At 38.4% G+C, this 17,396-nt stretch overlaps 1 protein-coding gene across 1 annotated transcript in view; it reads right to left on the reverse strand.

The window, feature by feature from the left end:
- Positions 1 to 17,396, reverse strand: part of WWTR1 (WW domain containing transcription regulator 1) — an 82,306-nt gene that overhangs the window by 17,666 nt on the left and 47,244 nt on the right. The window contains exon 2 of the mRNA XM_064457773.1: positions 15,682 to 15,818. Within this exon, the coding sequence (XP_064313843.1) occupies positions 15,682 to 15,818 (137 nt within the window). The remainder of the gene's footprint in view (positions 1 to 15,681; positions 15,819 to 17,396) is intronic.

The following is a 17,396-nucleotide window of genomic DNA, read 5'->3' on the forward strand; positions in this document are numbered from 1 at the left end:
GTCATCCAGTATCACACAGGTCCAGCATGTAAAGACTATGGAACCATGAGGGTGCAGCTACCTGGTGTTTTAGCTTCTGTGGCAAATCTAGCTCAAGAAATAATCCAAGTTAAAAGCAGTGCTGCAGTAGTATAGCCTTCTCACAGATTCAGTTTATGTGTGGTTTACAAACAGCTGTATCCACACAAATGGCATCATGCTTCCACATCAAACCAGAGTGTTGCCGTTCATCACCTCTTCCACGCCCAGCTGCTTGTTCCTGCCCACATGCTACTCCTTTACTGTGCTGGCAAAAGCATTTTTGTGACCACACAGCAAACTAAAAATTGCCTGGGGATAAAAAGGTATTTTCTGGCTAGGTGAGTTCCCAGCAAGAGTAACTGGGTAGCCATGAAAATGATGTGCAACCAGTGTAGGAGTCCAGGTGGGAAAAATACACTGGCTGCCAGAAAATGGACCAAAGCCAGCACTGATCAGTAAGTTTTCAGTAGTGAAAAACCCAGAAAAATTAGCAAGCTCTAGTGCTGAAAGGGGAAAGGTAAGAATGAGAGCTGGGTGCAGAAATCAAATCACTTTCATAATGGGAAAACAATATATGGAACCACATTTTAAGATGCAGCAAATCTGGTCTTATTCATGTTAAAATAAGTAAGAAATATAAGTACAATTATAAGAAACATTATAAGAATGATTATACAAATTATATCAGTGTAAACCTGGCATTAAAATGCCAGGACCATACACACTTAGGCACAAATTCTCACTAAGAAAACTGCTTTCATCTAAGCAGCACATACAAATGATAGAATTAAGTGAATATTAATAGCCTGTATGGTGGTCCTGGGATACACGCAGGGCTAAGGCATGAGTTGTAGTCTTTATCATGGCTATTCATTGCCTTTGCTATATAAAATACTCCCATCTTCCCCATCAGCTGATCTGTACCTACGTTGTATCACAGCTGAAATTATACATGCGAGAAAGCAAAGAACAAGACAATATGAAAATACTGAGGAATACTTCTCCCTGAGCTGTGGTCCCCAATAACCTTCCATGTAACTTCTCATGGGGACAGACACAATATTTTGGTCCGATGAACTCTACATCTTGGAGTAAATTACTTTTCTTTCAAGCAATGCTATCCATTGTTACATACCATCAAAGAAATACAGGAAGCTCAGTACAATGAGTGAAGTAAGCATTCCCAAACCTTGACATTAGGAGTATAGAAATCATATCACACCAAATCTCCTACAATTCAAGTATGCTGTAAGTATGTCATCATACTTCTAAGAAAAAAACAAAAATCCATTCTACTTCCAAAAAATGTTAATTACATCATCTGGGTTTGATAAAGCTACAGCTACGGCAAAGCTTTACAAGTTTCAGTGCAGGAGATGCACAGAAGGCAAAGGAGTAGGTAGGAGCCAACCTCAGCCAGTTCCAGCACCTGCATTATTTGGCTCTGCTCCTCTTTCAGTCAGTGCCTTTCTCCTCAGAGGCTTGTAGGTCTCTGTGTCTCTGGACACAGGTCCACAGAAAAACAGATTTGTTCAAAACTACTGCTAATTGGAATGGCTTTTAAAGAACCATTGATTTGGGTCATACCGACAAACTGACTGAAGGTCATTTGAATTTGCTGACACCATATTTTTCTCCAGCATACACAGCTTCAAGAATAAGTGGGATTCATGGTAACTCTCCAGTCAGTTTGAACACCAAACACCTACTTTCATAGCAGCCCAAACCAGATAGACTCAGAAACATTAAGTATAGAGGAGTCATGTATCTGTGCTTTCAAACAAGCAGATAGTTTTGTCAAGGTATCTGGATAAAGTATGTTTATGCTAAAGTCCAACTTAAAATGGAGCATTAAATTGATATGGAAACAAAATAAATTTTCTTTTTTTAATATTGTTCAAAACCAGTTTATAAATACACAGGTGCTAAGACCCAGGTTTTAATCCTACCACAGCATCATGCCACTTGAATTACTCTTGAGTGCAATCACAATAATGTCCCATAAGGAAATTCAGGACATATGTGGTCTACTTTTGTGAAGTCAAAACTAGTTCTTGGGCGTGTACATGCACACATATAATGCACATTAAGTTAACCTAACCTAGCACAAAACAAATATTAACTGGAAATACAAAGAGTATAAAATAAGACTCTTAAGCGAGTCTTTTTTTATATTACAGAAAACAAAATGAAACAAAAACCTGAGGCATTCTGTCGCACTTCCCACAAAAACTGATGCATTCAGCTGCTCTAAAAATATATCCTAAGGGTCAAAATGTTACATGTACAGTAATAAAAAAGCTGACGCTGGGAACTACATGAAGAGCAATTAAATCATGGCAGCTTTGGAAGTACTCTTTTGCATTGGTTCCGCTGAAAGGCACTGAAATTATTATGAGTAAGCCTTCAGTTAATGTGTTAAGTTTTAGGGCTTTTCTATACCAGCAGTTCACATGTAATGGCATGTGGAATGTGTCAAAGCAGCCTGTCCAAATGGTCCACCAGACTTTTGAAAAGCACTGCCTTTTGCCGTCCTGGGGACTACTGAAGCCTGGGCCATATGAAAAGCAGCACATCATCTCCAGTTTGAAACAATTCCAGCGGATAAATCACGAGGCCGAAGACATGCTGTGCACAGAAGAGGAAGTGCTTGCTCCTTTTCCCCTCAGTAAATAGCCACCCTGCAGCCACTGCTGCTTTCCTCAGCACAGTTCTTGGCCCACATTAGGTGATTTGGGCACTAAAAAACTCCATACAGTTTGTGCACTAGCAAATACCCACAGGGAGCAGATAAAGCCTTCATATGTGTAATCTCATATACATGAAGAGTTCCTGGTTCAGGGGCAGGAAACACTCAGAGAAAGCATGACTCTGCTCTGAGGAAAACAATATAACTGATAGCAAAATATCTTCAAGTACCAGGGAAAATCTAACGGAAACATCCAGGAAAATAAAACCAACAGTAACAGCCAGTAGTGCTGAACAAGTATATTGGCTCCAGCTAAAGGAGCTACAAATTAAGAAGAGACAGGCTGACTGAGAACGTAGTCTGGTAGGCACAGGAAGATAGTGATGGAAATTCCCAGAATGTACACAACAGTCAAAGACTGTGAGGAACAGAAACACTTTAAAAGTTTTGGTGCCAGAGACACCCTTAGGCATCTTATACTGTTGTGTAAATTGTGATTGTTGGTATCAGTCATTTTCAGTGAAGGACTTTGCAATTGCTCAACAAGTCCAGTACTTCTGATGTTAAGCAATCCAAAGACGCTGTATGGGCTCCTGATTTACCCAAGACAAAAGTTCTTTTGGTTGATGGTGCTAAAAATAGTATCCAGCTTTGATATCGTCCAGGTAAGCCAGCAGTGAAATACAGTAAATTTTCCAAGTACTACCTATATGGTTTGTTCAGAGTACAGGTTAATTTAAAGATGTACGCAGATCAGTACTAGCTGCATCTAACAGGTGTGAATTAGCCTCTGCTATATATCCAGGACCAGTTTGGGTCTAGAGGCAGCTTTATTACCTGTAGGTGGTGCAAAGTCCATGGTAATAAATCCTTCTGGATCTTGTGGAAAGCATGCAGGCGTGTCTAAACCATCTTTGCAATGTGCTTCCAGAAGCAGGAGTTCTGGAGAGTATAGCACAGAGATGCCAGCATGTCATCCAGCATAACTTCTCCAGGGGCATGTAGATGTCATTTGATCCGCAAGGTAAGTCTCCTGGAACCCACAGACTGCAGTGCAAAAGCACCCACTTCATTTTGTGGAAGTGTATTATCACCAGCTTTAGATGATCATATCAGACTTGGGCTAGATCTTCATACAATTTCAGATTTGGGATTCTCTGCATAATGCTCTCAAGGTAAAGAAAGATGACTACACTACCTGAATGCGGACAGACTTATACTGAAGACTGCAGCTTCCTACATCAACAGCTATTATCTCTGAGAAATTCTCACCCAAGAGAATCAGAGGACCTAAAGAAATGTCCAGGTCAAAGAACATAAAGCAAGCACACCAATGATAAACAATCTTTCCATGTTCCCTGCAAACCTAGTGGCAGCTGGATTACTGGAGACAAATGATGCACAGAAAGGAAATGCAGTGATGTTACACACAAAGCCAGAGGCGCAGGGACAGGCACTGGCAGTACTAATGCAACACCCGCAGCACTCATAATCCTCCTAAATGAACTACTGGTCCAGAAATCCTGCAGTTTGGCAGAGCAGTGAAAGGTACTGAATGATGCTTCAGGAAACCTAACACAGTAGTGCTGCACAAGCTGCAATCAAAAGCATTTGCCATTGGAGTTCGGACAGATGGGGAAAAGGGACACTGAACAAATCCACTAGGAAGACAGCTGGCTGCAAGGCTTTGAGATGTTTGGCAGAAATCTGCATGTGCTGTTTAGTGTGTGTGAGTACACAAACCAAATCCAACAATGGGGCTTACTGGGAATAGGTGGTTCAATATAGTGCAAATATGCAGTAAGTCCATCCAGTTTCCGAAAATTGCAGTTGTCCTGCTGTGGCGGATTGGGCCTCGCGCCAGCCAGCAACTAAGCCCCCATGCAGGTGGTCACTCAATTCCTCCCTCACCAGCTGGATGGGGAGAGAACTAGAAGAGCAAAAGCAAGAAAAACTTGTGGGATGAGATAAAGACAGTTTAATAAGTGAGGCAAAGCTGCACACACAAGCAAAGCGAAGTAATTTATTCTTGAGTTCCCATCAGCAGATGTTTAGCCACTTCCTGCAAAGCAGGTACTCAGCACATGTGAGGCTTACTTGGGAAGACAAATGCCATAACCATGAACGTCCCCCCTTCCTCTGACCTTTTATTGCTGAGCATGGCATCATATGGTATGGAATATCCCCTTAGGTAATTCAGGTAGCTGTCTCAGCAGTGTCACCTCCCAACTTCTTGTGAACCCCTGTACAGTTTCAGTGGGAAAAACCAGAATGCCTCAATGCTCTGCAAGCTCTCCTCAGGCACAGCCAAAACAGCGGTGTGTTATCAACACTGTTTTAGTCACAAATCCAAAACACAGCACCATAGAGGCTGCTGTGAAATTAACTCCATCCCAGCCAAACCCAGTACAAACACAGGGTGAGTGCAGAGCACTTGGACAGTAAACTAAATGATTCTGCAAAATACTGGACTTTCTGTTCAGACACAGTACAACTGATCTGATGCACTCTTTAGTACTTTTCAGTCAGGATGCTGGAAACCAGTAATTCAAAACCAATATTAAAAAAAAATCCTTAAGCACTACCTCAATTTAAGTAATTCAAGCTAAAAAAGGAAACCGCATCTGGAGGCAACTGGACATACTGCAGCTCCACTGAGCTCGCTTCTCTGCTGGAGAGGAGACTGCAATGTTTTCTAACATCTCAAACTTTCTGACTGCACAGGGAGACTATGGCAAGGTACCTCTGGGACTAAGCCAAAATACACTAGCGACTGATTTGTGTTTTGCCACATAGGAAAAGTAACTTAATCCCATACCAATAGTATTACAGAAAAAGTCTCTACAGATTGTAAAGTCAAAGGATCAGATTGTATTGGTCCTGTGTATGCTTCTCCACATTTCATGACAGAAAATATGATTGTTTCCTTTACTGTGGCAAAAAGTTTCTTATGTATGTAGTCCCAGAATGATACAACTAATATGACTGGACCTTCCACAAAATAAATAAAAACCAAGGTTCAGATTTGCTGGAAACCTTTTTTGTGACCTGTTTTTTTGCTGAAAATCATTACATATTTTTACCTAATCTATGCCTGCAAAAATGACACTGAAGTTTACAAATCTGGACAAATTAAAACACTGCCTTAGACAGGACAATTCCAAAAGTAAGTCTGAACAGAACAGCTGAATCTTGCTATTATCAACCTCTCGTTTATACATCAATTGGTAATGAAGTGTGCTTTTACAGGTAATTACCTGCATCTTTCTAGACATTTTCTTTACCGAATCAACAACGTTAAAATCTGTGGTCACATTTGTCTCCCATATAATTGTGCCAACAGTTATGATCAGTTAAAATTATCTCCCTCTTTTTCCTCTGTCCCCCATCCCATATTTTCTATGCACAACACTATATGTAACATCAGGAAAGTTTTGTCCTGCAACGCTGTCTACTTGGGCTAAACCCAGCATCCAGGCAGGACTCCAGTCTCCTCAAAAGAAGTGTGGAAAAGTATGATGACATAGTTACTACAGGACCAAGACTTCTCACTGCTTTTGCATTTTCCACTGTGTGAGTTCTTCAAATAACAAGAAAAAAAATTCATAAACGGTAAGTTGCTTTTCTTACAGGTAGAGCTACAATGATATGCATGGGGAAGACAGAAAAATATAGTATCTTGAATACCTTTAAGCATGTTTGATATGTCTGATATTGTCCAGATTTCAATTAATAGTGAATCTTTAAATATACTACTTGGAATGAAAAGAATCCCAACAATGGAAAAATTACGCCTGTGGTATATACATAAGCTTAGCCTGAGCAAAGTCTTCTACCCAACTGCTTTTCCCAGAATTATTCAACTGAACCAGAGCTGAACTCCTGTACTGAACAGTTCAGAAACACTGTTTTTTAATATAGCTTTATCACTGAAGGTCTGAATGAGCCCAGTGAAGTCAAAGGGAAGTCTTGTGTCAACTCCAGTGAGCAACCTAACAATACAATGACATTCTACAAATCTCTGTTCTTTATGATATAACCATATGGCATATTTTTTGAGCTATTTAGGCAATTTTATTAATGCCTGCTATTATTTATATTTGAATTCTTAATTTATATTTGAATGCTATGAGGAACATAATCAAGTTCAGGTTAAAAAAACAAACCTGTAGTTCATGCTCCAACTAGACTACCCAGTATAAATACTGATTTCAGTACAATGACACTCATCTAATAAATAGGTGACATTCTAACAACTCTTTTCAGCCTGTGGTCTGGGGAGCCTTAGGACCTCTGAACTGTTTTTGAGAGGTCAAAAGGTAACCAAGGAAAACCAGCTGGTCTTCAGTAAGCTTAAATTCACTAGGCAGGGTTTGGCACTCCCAGTGTAACATTTCTAAAGTTCTGCAAAAGAAAAATATAAAAAGCTCAAATAGCTGTCACCCTGTGGTAAAGGAGATCAGATATAACTTAGCAGGTTAAAAGTATTCACCATTCTAGCACACAGACTCAGGGTGGCCTTCAATTCAGTTCTCTTGGGAAAAAACAAATTTATTTTGCAAAATGAAGTAAGTCTCTTCAATAAACAGCTATTACACAATTTTCCAGCTCAAATGAAAGCGAGTAAAAATGTGGAGCTAAAGTTCCAAACCTGGAGTCTGTAGCCACAGTTTCACTGCAGTTCATGGAATTACAACTATTTAGTACACATCTCAAGTTAGACCTATATAATTTTCTTTTTTCAGTTAGATGAAAAAGGAAAAAAACTCTTTTATTGCTTTTGTTTGCTTTTAAATTAATTATAATAATATTCTAGTGAATTAGGTTTTCTGACATTGTAGGAGACCCTACTGTTGATGGCTGTGCTGGATATATACTAAGCAAGGATTATTTTGTGGGCAAGAGACTCTGGCAAGTTGCAGAAGCCAAAACATGCACATGTAAACTGTTTCTGACACATGCACTGAACCGATTGTACCAACTTGTATTATTTTAGTGTCAGAAGTGTCTGGATGCAACCAGGGATCTTTTTCTCTACTCTGCTTATAGACAGCCCAGAGCCTAATTCATACGAACTGGCCAGCATCAGGTGTCACGCAACACAGTCTGATGAAAAACAAATGTCTATAGACGTTTAAAAAAAAATGAACGAACCCAGCCATATTACAGTTTTCACTCAGTCACGACATTGTAAAGAAAAAAAGGCTAGGCTCCCCTCCTTTTCTCTCTCCGCTTCTGCCAACAAAGAACTGCTTGTTTCACTTATTTCCCAGAAACAGCATTAGTCTTCCAACAAGGTCAGCAAAAAATGCTGCTTTTCAGTTCTGGTGCATTTTGTTCCAAAAATCTGTAAAGTATTAAACCAAAAAGTTGTACTATCCCACTGCACAGAGATTCCTTTATTCAGATTTCTGGGCTGAAAATAGCTATACAGAAATTTCTCAACAGTTTTAATCTGTTACGTTAAGTTCTGTGATAGTCACATTTAACTAATCTTTCCTGTCATCATCGATGGTTCAAGCTTAAAAAAACCCAAATAAACAACCTGCAGGTGCAGCATCAAAGCTATCATTTATCAGGAAGTTATTTAAAAGATTAGAGATTACTCTGTAAGCACTTTCAACAATAAATCAATAACAACGGTGGGGGCTGCTTGACTGGAGACACAGCTTTAATGCTCATGACCAATTACTGATGACCATTATTATTTAAAATGTTTATTAAATTATTTTTACTCTTGTCTCATGCAATCTTCGGTTTTTGCATTTCATTTACTTCAAAACTATGAAAATGACACTCCACTCTTGCACTGGCACATATTTAGATCACTAACCTTGAAGGGTAATGCTTACACCAACAGGAACGTCTTTGTGTTAAAATTAAAAATTACTAGATTTTGAAACAACACCAACACCTCTTTTGAACACATCAGAATTTAACATTCCAGACTTACTAGATAGTCAGTTGCTGCTTTAAAGGTGTGTCCCCTTTGAGATATGTGGATTTAATTTACCTGATACTGAAGTTAATTCCTATTAGTCTCTGGAACTATTAGTCACTGTCCTTAAAAGAGAAATCAATTATTCCATCTGAAATCTGCCTGATAAATGACTTCTTAAGGGTTTTAATTGCAAATAACAAAAAACTGCCCAAAAATGTTCTTTTCCAGAGCTGGGTCATAAAACTCTCATTCCCACAGAACGTACAAGTCCTCTACAATGATTTCAGCTCCCCTATAAGTATTATTTAATTAACCACAAGCAGGTGCCAAATTATTCACATCAACCACAACTGAACTGTGTCTGCTTCTTTCAGGATATCCAGTAATTAAAAATGACCTGGAACAGGAAGCTTGTCCACTGTGCAGGTGCTGGGAGGGTATGGGCTACACCAAGGGAAAAACATGTTCCTCTCCATGTTACACATTTGTAGCCGAATTTCCACCCAATGCAAATGAAGCCTTGCAAAATCTAGACCATTTCATGTATGCTAGTTATCACTAAAATACAAACCACCTGTTTTTAAACATGTTGGGAGTTTTCTGCATTCTTATCGCCAGACTCACTTTGACACAGTAACCAAAACTGCATTTTGTCATCCTCAAACAATAGTAGCTACACCTCTTTTATCATGGCAGGATATGGAAACTTCGGTTCATGTGTTTATTGCTCCTAGACAGGATTATTGCATTGTTTTATTGGTTGGATTTCCTGGCTGATTAAAAAAAAAAAAGAAAGCAGAGGCAAAGTGCCATAAGCCCCGTTGTATCAAGACCCAATTAAATTACCATTAGCAATTCACTTGAAAGCTAAACTTTTTAGATTCATGGATGAATTTCTGTAACACAAACAGTTGTCAGTGTAAGATGCTCTCCATGTTAAATTCTATTGTGTAATACATGTCTTTCACCTTGGAGAACGAGTGTATTTAATAATTAAAAACTATCCTGCTTGTATCACTTGAGTCACGCCTGCCTGTGGATCTCAAGAAGAGTCAGCTTATAAGTAAGTCAAGGAGCTTTCTCTTCTTCAGTAGGGAAGAAAGTAAAAATCAAATAGTTCTTCATCTGGAGTTTGACATAATAAGCTATTATTATTGAACTCTCAGGATCAATGCATACATTGACCCTAAACAAATTAACATTGGGCTTTCCGCTGTTTTATGCCTGAACTGCTTGATGTATAAAATGGAGATAAATATTACTAGCTTCTACCACAGATGTGCCATGATGTTTTATTTTTCTTATACTCTATATTTACCCATTACCTGATCAGGTGAAAATGCAGGTGTCAAGTGCAAACAAAAATATATGTAGCACCCTCTTCCCTCTGCTAGAGATTGTGCTCTATTCTTAAGTGTATATTACATGTTCTGAAACTCCACCACCTAGTGTTGATGATACAACACTCATTTTCTTGTGGTGCCAATCTCCTATGTGATGAAAGCATAAGAATTGCATCAGGATGCTCTAATCTGTCCCAAAAGTTCTCAAGACCTGATTGCATAAAGCCCTGAGCAATCTGGTCTGATCTCAGAGCTGACTCTGCTTTGAGCAGGAGGTTGGGTTAGAGATCTCCCAAGGCCCCTTCCCACCTGAATCATTCTGGGATGAACAGAATTATTAGAACCTTAAATTTTGCCAGGCCCCAACCCTCAGCCATGTGTGGAAACTCATCTAGCTTCTTTCCTTATGCCAGAACAGGCATCCTTACCTTTGCAAGCTCATAACATTATCACTTACCTTCTAGCAGCTGTCCCTCAATTCAGTCCATCTGAATGAGTTCACAGTTTGTTATACCTCTCTGAGGATGCCACTAGCAGATAAACTGATAAACAGATAAAAAACCCAGCAGCACAGACACAAATTAAAACAATCTGCTCCAGATACAGATAGAGTACTGGAACACCGGAAACCTCAAGAATTATAACACTGAGCATCTCTATGAATTTTTTTTTTTCTGCAAATATACATATTAATGGACATATAGTTATAAGTTATAAGGTGTTATGTCAAGTGTTTGGAATTAAGAGCGATACGTTTTCTGAAGGCAAGATTAGCTGGGCCAATAGATACTATGCACTAAGATAATAATTTACAAGTTTATCATCATCACCACATCATCACAGAACAGCCCAGGTTGGAAAGGACCTTGAAAGATCATCTCACCCAAAATTACATGGAAGATAATAGATTATGAGGGGAAAAACAGACAGGGTAAGAGAAGACGGCTCAGCTAAAATGCTTAAGGGATCTACAAAATCATAGCTCTGCTCATCTCTCTGTTCACTCCTCGTCACTACTTCCCTGACAGCCAGCTCATACACAACTGCAGCTTTTAAAAGCCTTTACACCCATCAACCACATCTCTATGCAAAGACTGATGAGTCACACAAGTTCTCTTGTGTACCAGAAGCAGAAAATGTGAAGTGGTAAAATCAGGTATGCGTTTCTGTTATTGTTGATGCTGGACTGTCCACTGTGAATAGAGAAGCAATGATCACAGTGGTAGCCAGGCATCAGGGAGGATCAGGGACGTCGAGCCTGGTTGGACTTCGGTGAGTTTAGTTAGACGAAACACACATTTTAACCATGGTTTCTAGTTACATAAATTGAAAGCCCCTATCGACGCCCAAATAAACTCAGAGGCATTTTACAAAGTGGCAGAGTGCCCAAAACTCTCAAACCACCAAACTTGGGGAATTAGTTAACACACAGCCTAGTCAGTCATACAGGACCTAGAATAACTGGGCCTTGCAGTCGCCAACTGGTATTTGCTGTAACTCCTAAATTCTACAACTGACTGTACGCCACTTTGCACAGAAGGCCCTCTGAGATTTTTTTGCAGATAACAGTCTGGTCTTTTTGTAAGAGCTTTTTAAGGAACTTACACATATAAATTCATGCTAATTTATATAGAAAACATGAACACTATGAAAGGATTTTATTATTTTATGTCAAAATAAGTTACAATCTGTTCAACTTGAGAAACGTTTAAATGAAGACCAGACTATGCTCACCAACTGGATGAAGAGTACAATCACAAAAGGAATCTCTTTAAAACAGTTTGAAGAAAGCAGGATGAAAATAACAATGGTTTTGGGTGTTGCATAACACAGAATAGAAAAAGACTACAAAACAAGCAGCATTTAATTAAAAATTGTTGCAAAAGAAACTTTTATAAGGGACTAATTTTTTCCCCTAAATCTTGCTACACATAGCCAAAAACTATACTCTGCAATCTTCTTGCACCAGTGACTGCCATTAAGGCAGAACAGCTTCCCTAGCTTGGACTTAGGCACTTCCAGAGAACAATTTAATCATTTAAGTCAGGCAGTAGTTTGACCATTAACTTAGATGTGCTGCAACAATCCTCTCCTTCCTTTCATTCACAGGAAGCCCATGGAGCTTGGTCTCCTAATTCAGGGACCTAGGTTAGGTGCCTAAAATAAGGGTATACAAATCCCCTCCTTCTACATATGGTCTTTGATTCTACCACAATAATGGATTTGACTGGCAAGAGTTAGTTAATACTTTATCAATCAGCTGAAAAAGACTGTTTCAGAATGCGCAGAAAACTAATACATGTGCAGATTAAGCACTAAAGAAAATGGGGTTTATGAAGCACTTATGACGATGCAAGAAATACAGTGTTTCTGCTTGTCTTCAGTCAGAGGCTGATCATCTCCCCCTTTGCATTCCAACAGCAAAATATAGAGTTAAAAGACTCCCATTAACGTTGTCCTTTCCTTAGTGTATCCATCTACCAACTGCCTTAGAAGAAAAACAAAAGTAAAATATTTAGAAAAAGCAGACTGAACAAGTGTGAATATAAGCCAACCTGCAACAATATGCTTTCAACCTCTGGGACAAATTTCCCTTTTCATTCATGAAACTTCACTGACTTTAGTGGTGGTGTGCGTATAAGTGAGCACGGAAACCCGCCTAGCATGTATTAGTGTTCTGTAAATTTAAGAAGATGCATCAAAGGAAGAAATACCTTCAGATGCCTTTGTTATATAACATTTAAAAAGCAATGCTTTAAATGCTAGTGAGAAAACTAACACTGCTGAAGTTATAAGAAAACTAGTATGTGTAGCTCATATATAGACAACATAAAACTACGGTAGGAAAAAAGGTAGAAAAATACAGCAGATTTTGTAAGGCTTGTCTACTAATTTCAATGAACTTTCACTGTATGTTTCTCTGTATCTCAAGCATAGGCATACTATGATTTGGTATCACTTAGTCACACTGTGTGCTTCTGATAGAATGTTTTTAAGTGCCCTTTGTATGCTTCCCAGCCAATATTGCTGAAAGCAACAAGCTGTAGAAAACAGACCATATTTTCCATCTCTTCATAAGAAGCATAGCAAGGAAAACACATGTGTTAGTAATTGGAAGTGCAGACCAGTATGCAGACCTGGAATACTCAAATCCTTTTCTTTTAAGTGGCACATCTTCAAAAGAAAAACTTCTTTCAATTCCTACAGTACCAAAAAACACTAAGGCAAAAGACAGACGCATAGACTTCATTTGCTAAAAAGTTACAGAATTATGGCCAGAAGAGGGGCTTAACTTGGTATCCAGTTTCCATTTCCCCTCTGATGTCTGTAAGATGCTGGCACAATCACTTCTGGCTAAGAGGTCTGACTGCCAGACCAACAAATTGCTCACTTTAATGTCCGAGCAGACCCAAGAAAGCAGGTTTAGCAGTAACACTGTTAGCATCACAAATGAGCAGAAAGACCCTTCCTTTTGGCCAAGATAATTTCAAAATAGAGACATTCTACTTTAGTACTACAAACTGCACTCTCATGTATTTTACTGTCACACGCAGTATTCAGAGGCTACTATATTCTGTGCAGCTTACTGAAATCTTGTAATTTCTCTGTGTGTATATATACACACACAGTTTCTATATTAAATATTTTAAAATATATTTTTAAATAAAAGAGTTCAAACAGGTGGATTGGAAAATCAGGGACCATGATGCTGAATTTAATAATATGGTGCTGAAAGTGCTACTCAGCTGTGCAAACAGATTTGCTTGCTCCCAAAGTGTCACAGCATGCCTTTCAAAAGCCACCAGAATGAGAAGTTGTCCACCAAAACATATTGCCAAATATTTTCTTGATTAAGTAAATATGGATGCTGTGGAAATTTTTACATACTATTTCTAGTGGGCTGATGTTTAGGAAATTCAGTCACAGGTCTAAACCACTATGCCAAGCACTGTATAAATACCTACCAAAAGTGGAACCTCATCTATAAATGTGAAGGGTACTGAATGAAATGTAGTCTGTATTTGACATGACAGATTTTGAAGTATGTGGAAATGCCCGTTGGGCACCTGAAATCCCTTGCAGAACAGACCCTTAATTAGGTGTCCGCTTTTATTTCTAATCCGTTGTATCTTGAGAAAGACCCTCCTCTAAAATTCAGTATACAAGTATCTCAGTACAGGATTTGGCTTTGATTCATTGTCACTGACAAAATGGGGGGAAAAACTTGCTGTACACTCTCCTGATTTATGGTACCTCCTTTGTTTTCTAATTAGAGAGAACGTAACAGGTATCAACATAAGCTGAGGATTTGGTCCGAACAAAAAACCCCACTGTCCTATTCTTACCTCTTGGCCATTTCAGAATGGCTATAAACAGACTGACCGAAACACAGCTGTGGTTTGAAGTAACACACGCACAGCAATTGTTAGTTTTACCATGTAGTATGACACACTGCAGTACACCCTAACCTTTCAGATTTTACTCAGGTTTCTTCCTCAAATATTCACTCTCATGATACAATTTGCTACTGTCCGCTAAACCATATAATGTAACCAGCACTTTTTACTGAATATATTCAAGCAGGACAGTTGTTGAGAGAAAGGTAGAAGAGAGAGCTGAAATTCCTTACCTCAGGAGACAGCCTAGGTGTTTCTTATAAATTTAAGACAAAAGTAAATATGTATATTGCATTAGTGCTATTGGGGACCACTGGCAGCCAAAGATTTACCATTTTCTTGGTATGTGAAGTCAGCCCTGATGAACCACAGTGCAAACGAATCATCATTAAATCTTGAGACCAACTTACCAAAAATTATCCTGAACACGAATCTGGTCTGTGTTTTTAAGACTACCTATTTGACATAGTCTTGTGATCTTGAGCCTGTAAACAGACCTATCTGTTCCTTGTTTTCTTGAGTGGTAGAGAAGTTAAAACTGCAGAAGTGAAATATTAGGGATTATTTGTAATTCTCAATTATACATGAAAATGTTTTCTTCCATTTACTCTTTTCTTCAAAATTTTCAGAGTTTTCACAGCTTTGTTTTCACTAAGGCTCATATCTGACAAAAGCAGAAGAACATACACTGATGCTTATATTTAAGCTTGAAGTGCTGAACAGGAACAGCAATGAACCCACACCAATTATAGAAAGTCTTTAGGTAATTCATACTGCAAAACAGACCTCTTAGTATTTTGCAAGTAGCTTTCAGTGCAGAACCTAACTATACAAAAAAAACCCCACCACTATAAACAAACAAACCAACCAGCTACAACCTCTGACCTGAAGAAACACAGGAAAGGCTGCAGATTATCTAACAGCACGTTGCACAGTAAGCTCTGAAAGTCCTATGGTGGGCTTGTAGAGGCTTTATACCACCTCTGAATGAAAAAGCACAGGAAGAGCTTATTTTTCTGTGTTCACTACTACATCAAAAATTTGTCACAGAGGCTCTAAAATAAAATGCATGAGATGTTAGAACTTCACCTCAAACAGTATGAATTCACTTGCTGCCAAATCTACAGAGGAAAAAATAAGAAAAGGAAGTGGAGAACATACTTTTAGCCCTGAAAGCAGAATCAGAGCTACCCTTCTTGAAGCAAAAATTAGTTTGGCAAACAAGTTAGTAAAAGGTGGCTCTCCTCTCTGTTTTGTAATTTCAGCACAGAGGTGACATCCAGTACTCACCGAGATTTGGCTGAGACATTGCCATAGACCTCTGTGGTATTGGTGTGGAAGTAGCTGCAGGATGATGGCTCATGTGATTCAGCGGTTGGTTCATAGTTTTTCGAGGATCTTGCCATGTTGTAATTTTTTCTATGTGACTGAGAAAGAAAAGATAAAACACAAGGTTAACACAAAACATTCAAGTATATTATATACATAGTTAGGCATAATGTCATTAAAGTACTATTTGTTTTTCTTATCCCACATTTTTCTACCCTTCTCATCTCACCCTAACCCATTTGAAATTATCTATCATCTTGTCATTTATTTTTTCTTCTGATCTTCTGCTCCTGCCATTCTAACTTTTTATACACTACTGCTGAATAATTACTTTTACTCAAACAATTAACGAATTCTATTATGACATTGAAAATCTGAAATACACACTCATCTCCCACATTATTTAATTGTCCAAAAGTTTTTTACTCATCCTATCAGTCTTTTTCTAAATACTCAAATATATGGCTGCTCTTCATTCAGCAATATATAGTCATTTTGCTGAGTTTTGAAAAGACAAGTGTTTGTCTTGCCAAATCCAACTGCTTTGTTCCTTACCACACCATGAAAACTAGTCTGTCTGTAGGTCTCCAAGAATATCAGAATATATTCTCATTATTGAAAGGGGCAGATTGTGTCCTCATGTCAACTCTCATGTACCTGATATTACCCTGAAAACTATGGAGTAGTGCATGGATCTGCATGAGATCTTATAGAGAGCTAACTATAAGTGTGATTCTGTAATATATTTTTTGCCACAGAATATAGTGGTGAAGAAACTGTGGTTTTGCTGCAGCTGAAGGTTTTCACTGAAATGCATCAGTTTTGAAAGAACCTTATCAGGACACAGATTTTATAAGTCTATTTGAAACAAGAAAAGAAAAAGGAGCCCTCTTAAAGCAATCAATAGTCTGGTATCTGTCTAGGGACTGCCTGGTTCCATGTCCAGCTTTCTGCCCAACCAACTAACCAGGCTATTGATTATTGGCTGGTCTTGGATGGGTTTTTCCTCTATTTGTTTTTCGCTAGAAAAAATTGAGAGAGACAAGTATTTAAGATTAACATGTAAAGAAGGATTAAAATTTAAATATTATGTGTTTCCACACTCCAATATACCTTTCATAAAAGCACAGTCTAACATCACCTTTACTGAACTCAGTCTCAAGCTCATCATTGCTGCTTCCACCTAAGTTATTAGCATTACCATTACTACTGTGGCCACTCACACCTTCAGACTCAGCTGATCACCGGTACTATTTCACAAGCAAGTTTCCGTCTATTGTGATGCTACCACACCCAAACTCTTTACAGTAAGTCTCTGATATTACCAAAAATAATGTGAATTACAAACACGAAAAAAAGAACAACAACCTGAACCACTTTCTAAAGAACGGAAAAAAGCGATACCATCTTTATTTAGTCCGTAGCCATTTTCTTCTCCTGTTACATTTAATGTACAGTTCCAAAATTGTAACTGAAGATCACACTTTCACTTTGATGCTTGTCTAAAACTCAGCCTAAGCATTGAGTCACTTCCTTTCTCCATAGCTTCTAGAACATGTCTGTTATCATTCACAATGAAACCACACACAATTAAAAGCATTAAAACACTTTATTCTCCCCTTACTGTCAACTTTTATTGTATTTTAGCTTTTCTTCTTTTTACTTTTACTTTTCAA

Source organism: Phalacrocorax carbo, chromosome 7 (genome assembly GCF_963921805.1).
Source record: "Phalacrocorax carbo chromosome 7, bPhaCar2.1, whole genome shotgun sequence".
Classification (NCBI taxonomy): domain Eukaryota; kingdom Metazoa; phylum Chordata; class Aves; order Suliformes; family Phalacrocoracidae; genus Phalacrocorax; species Phalacrocorax carbo.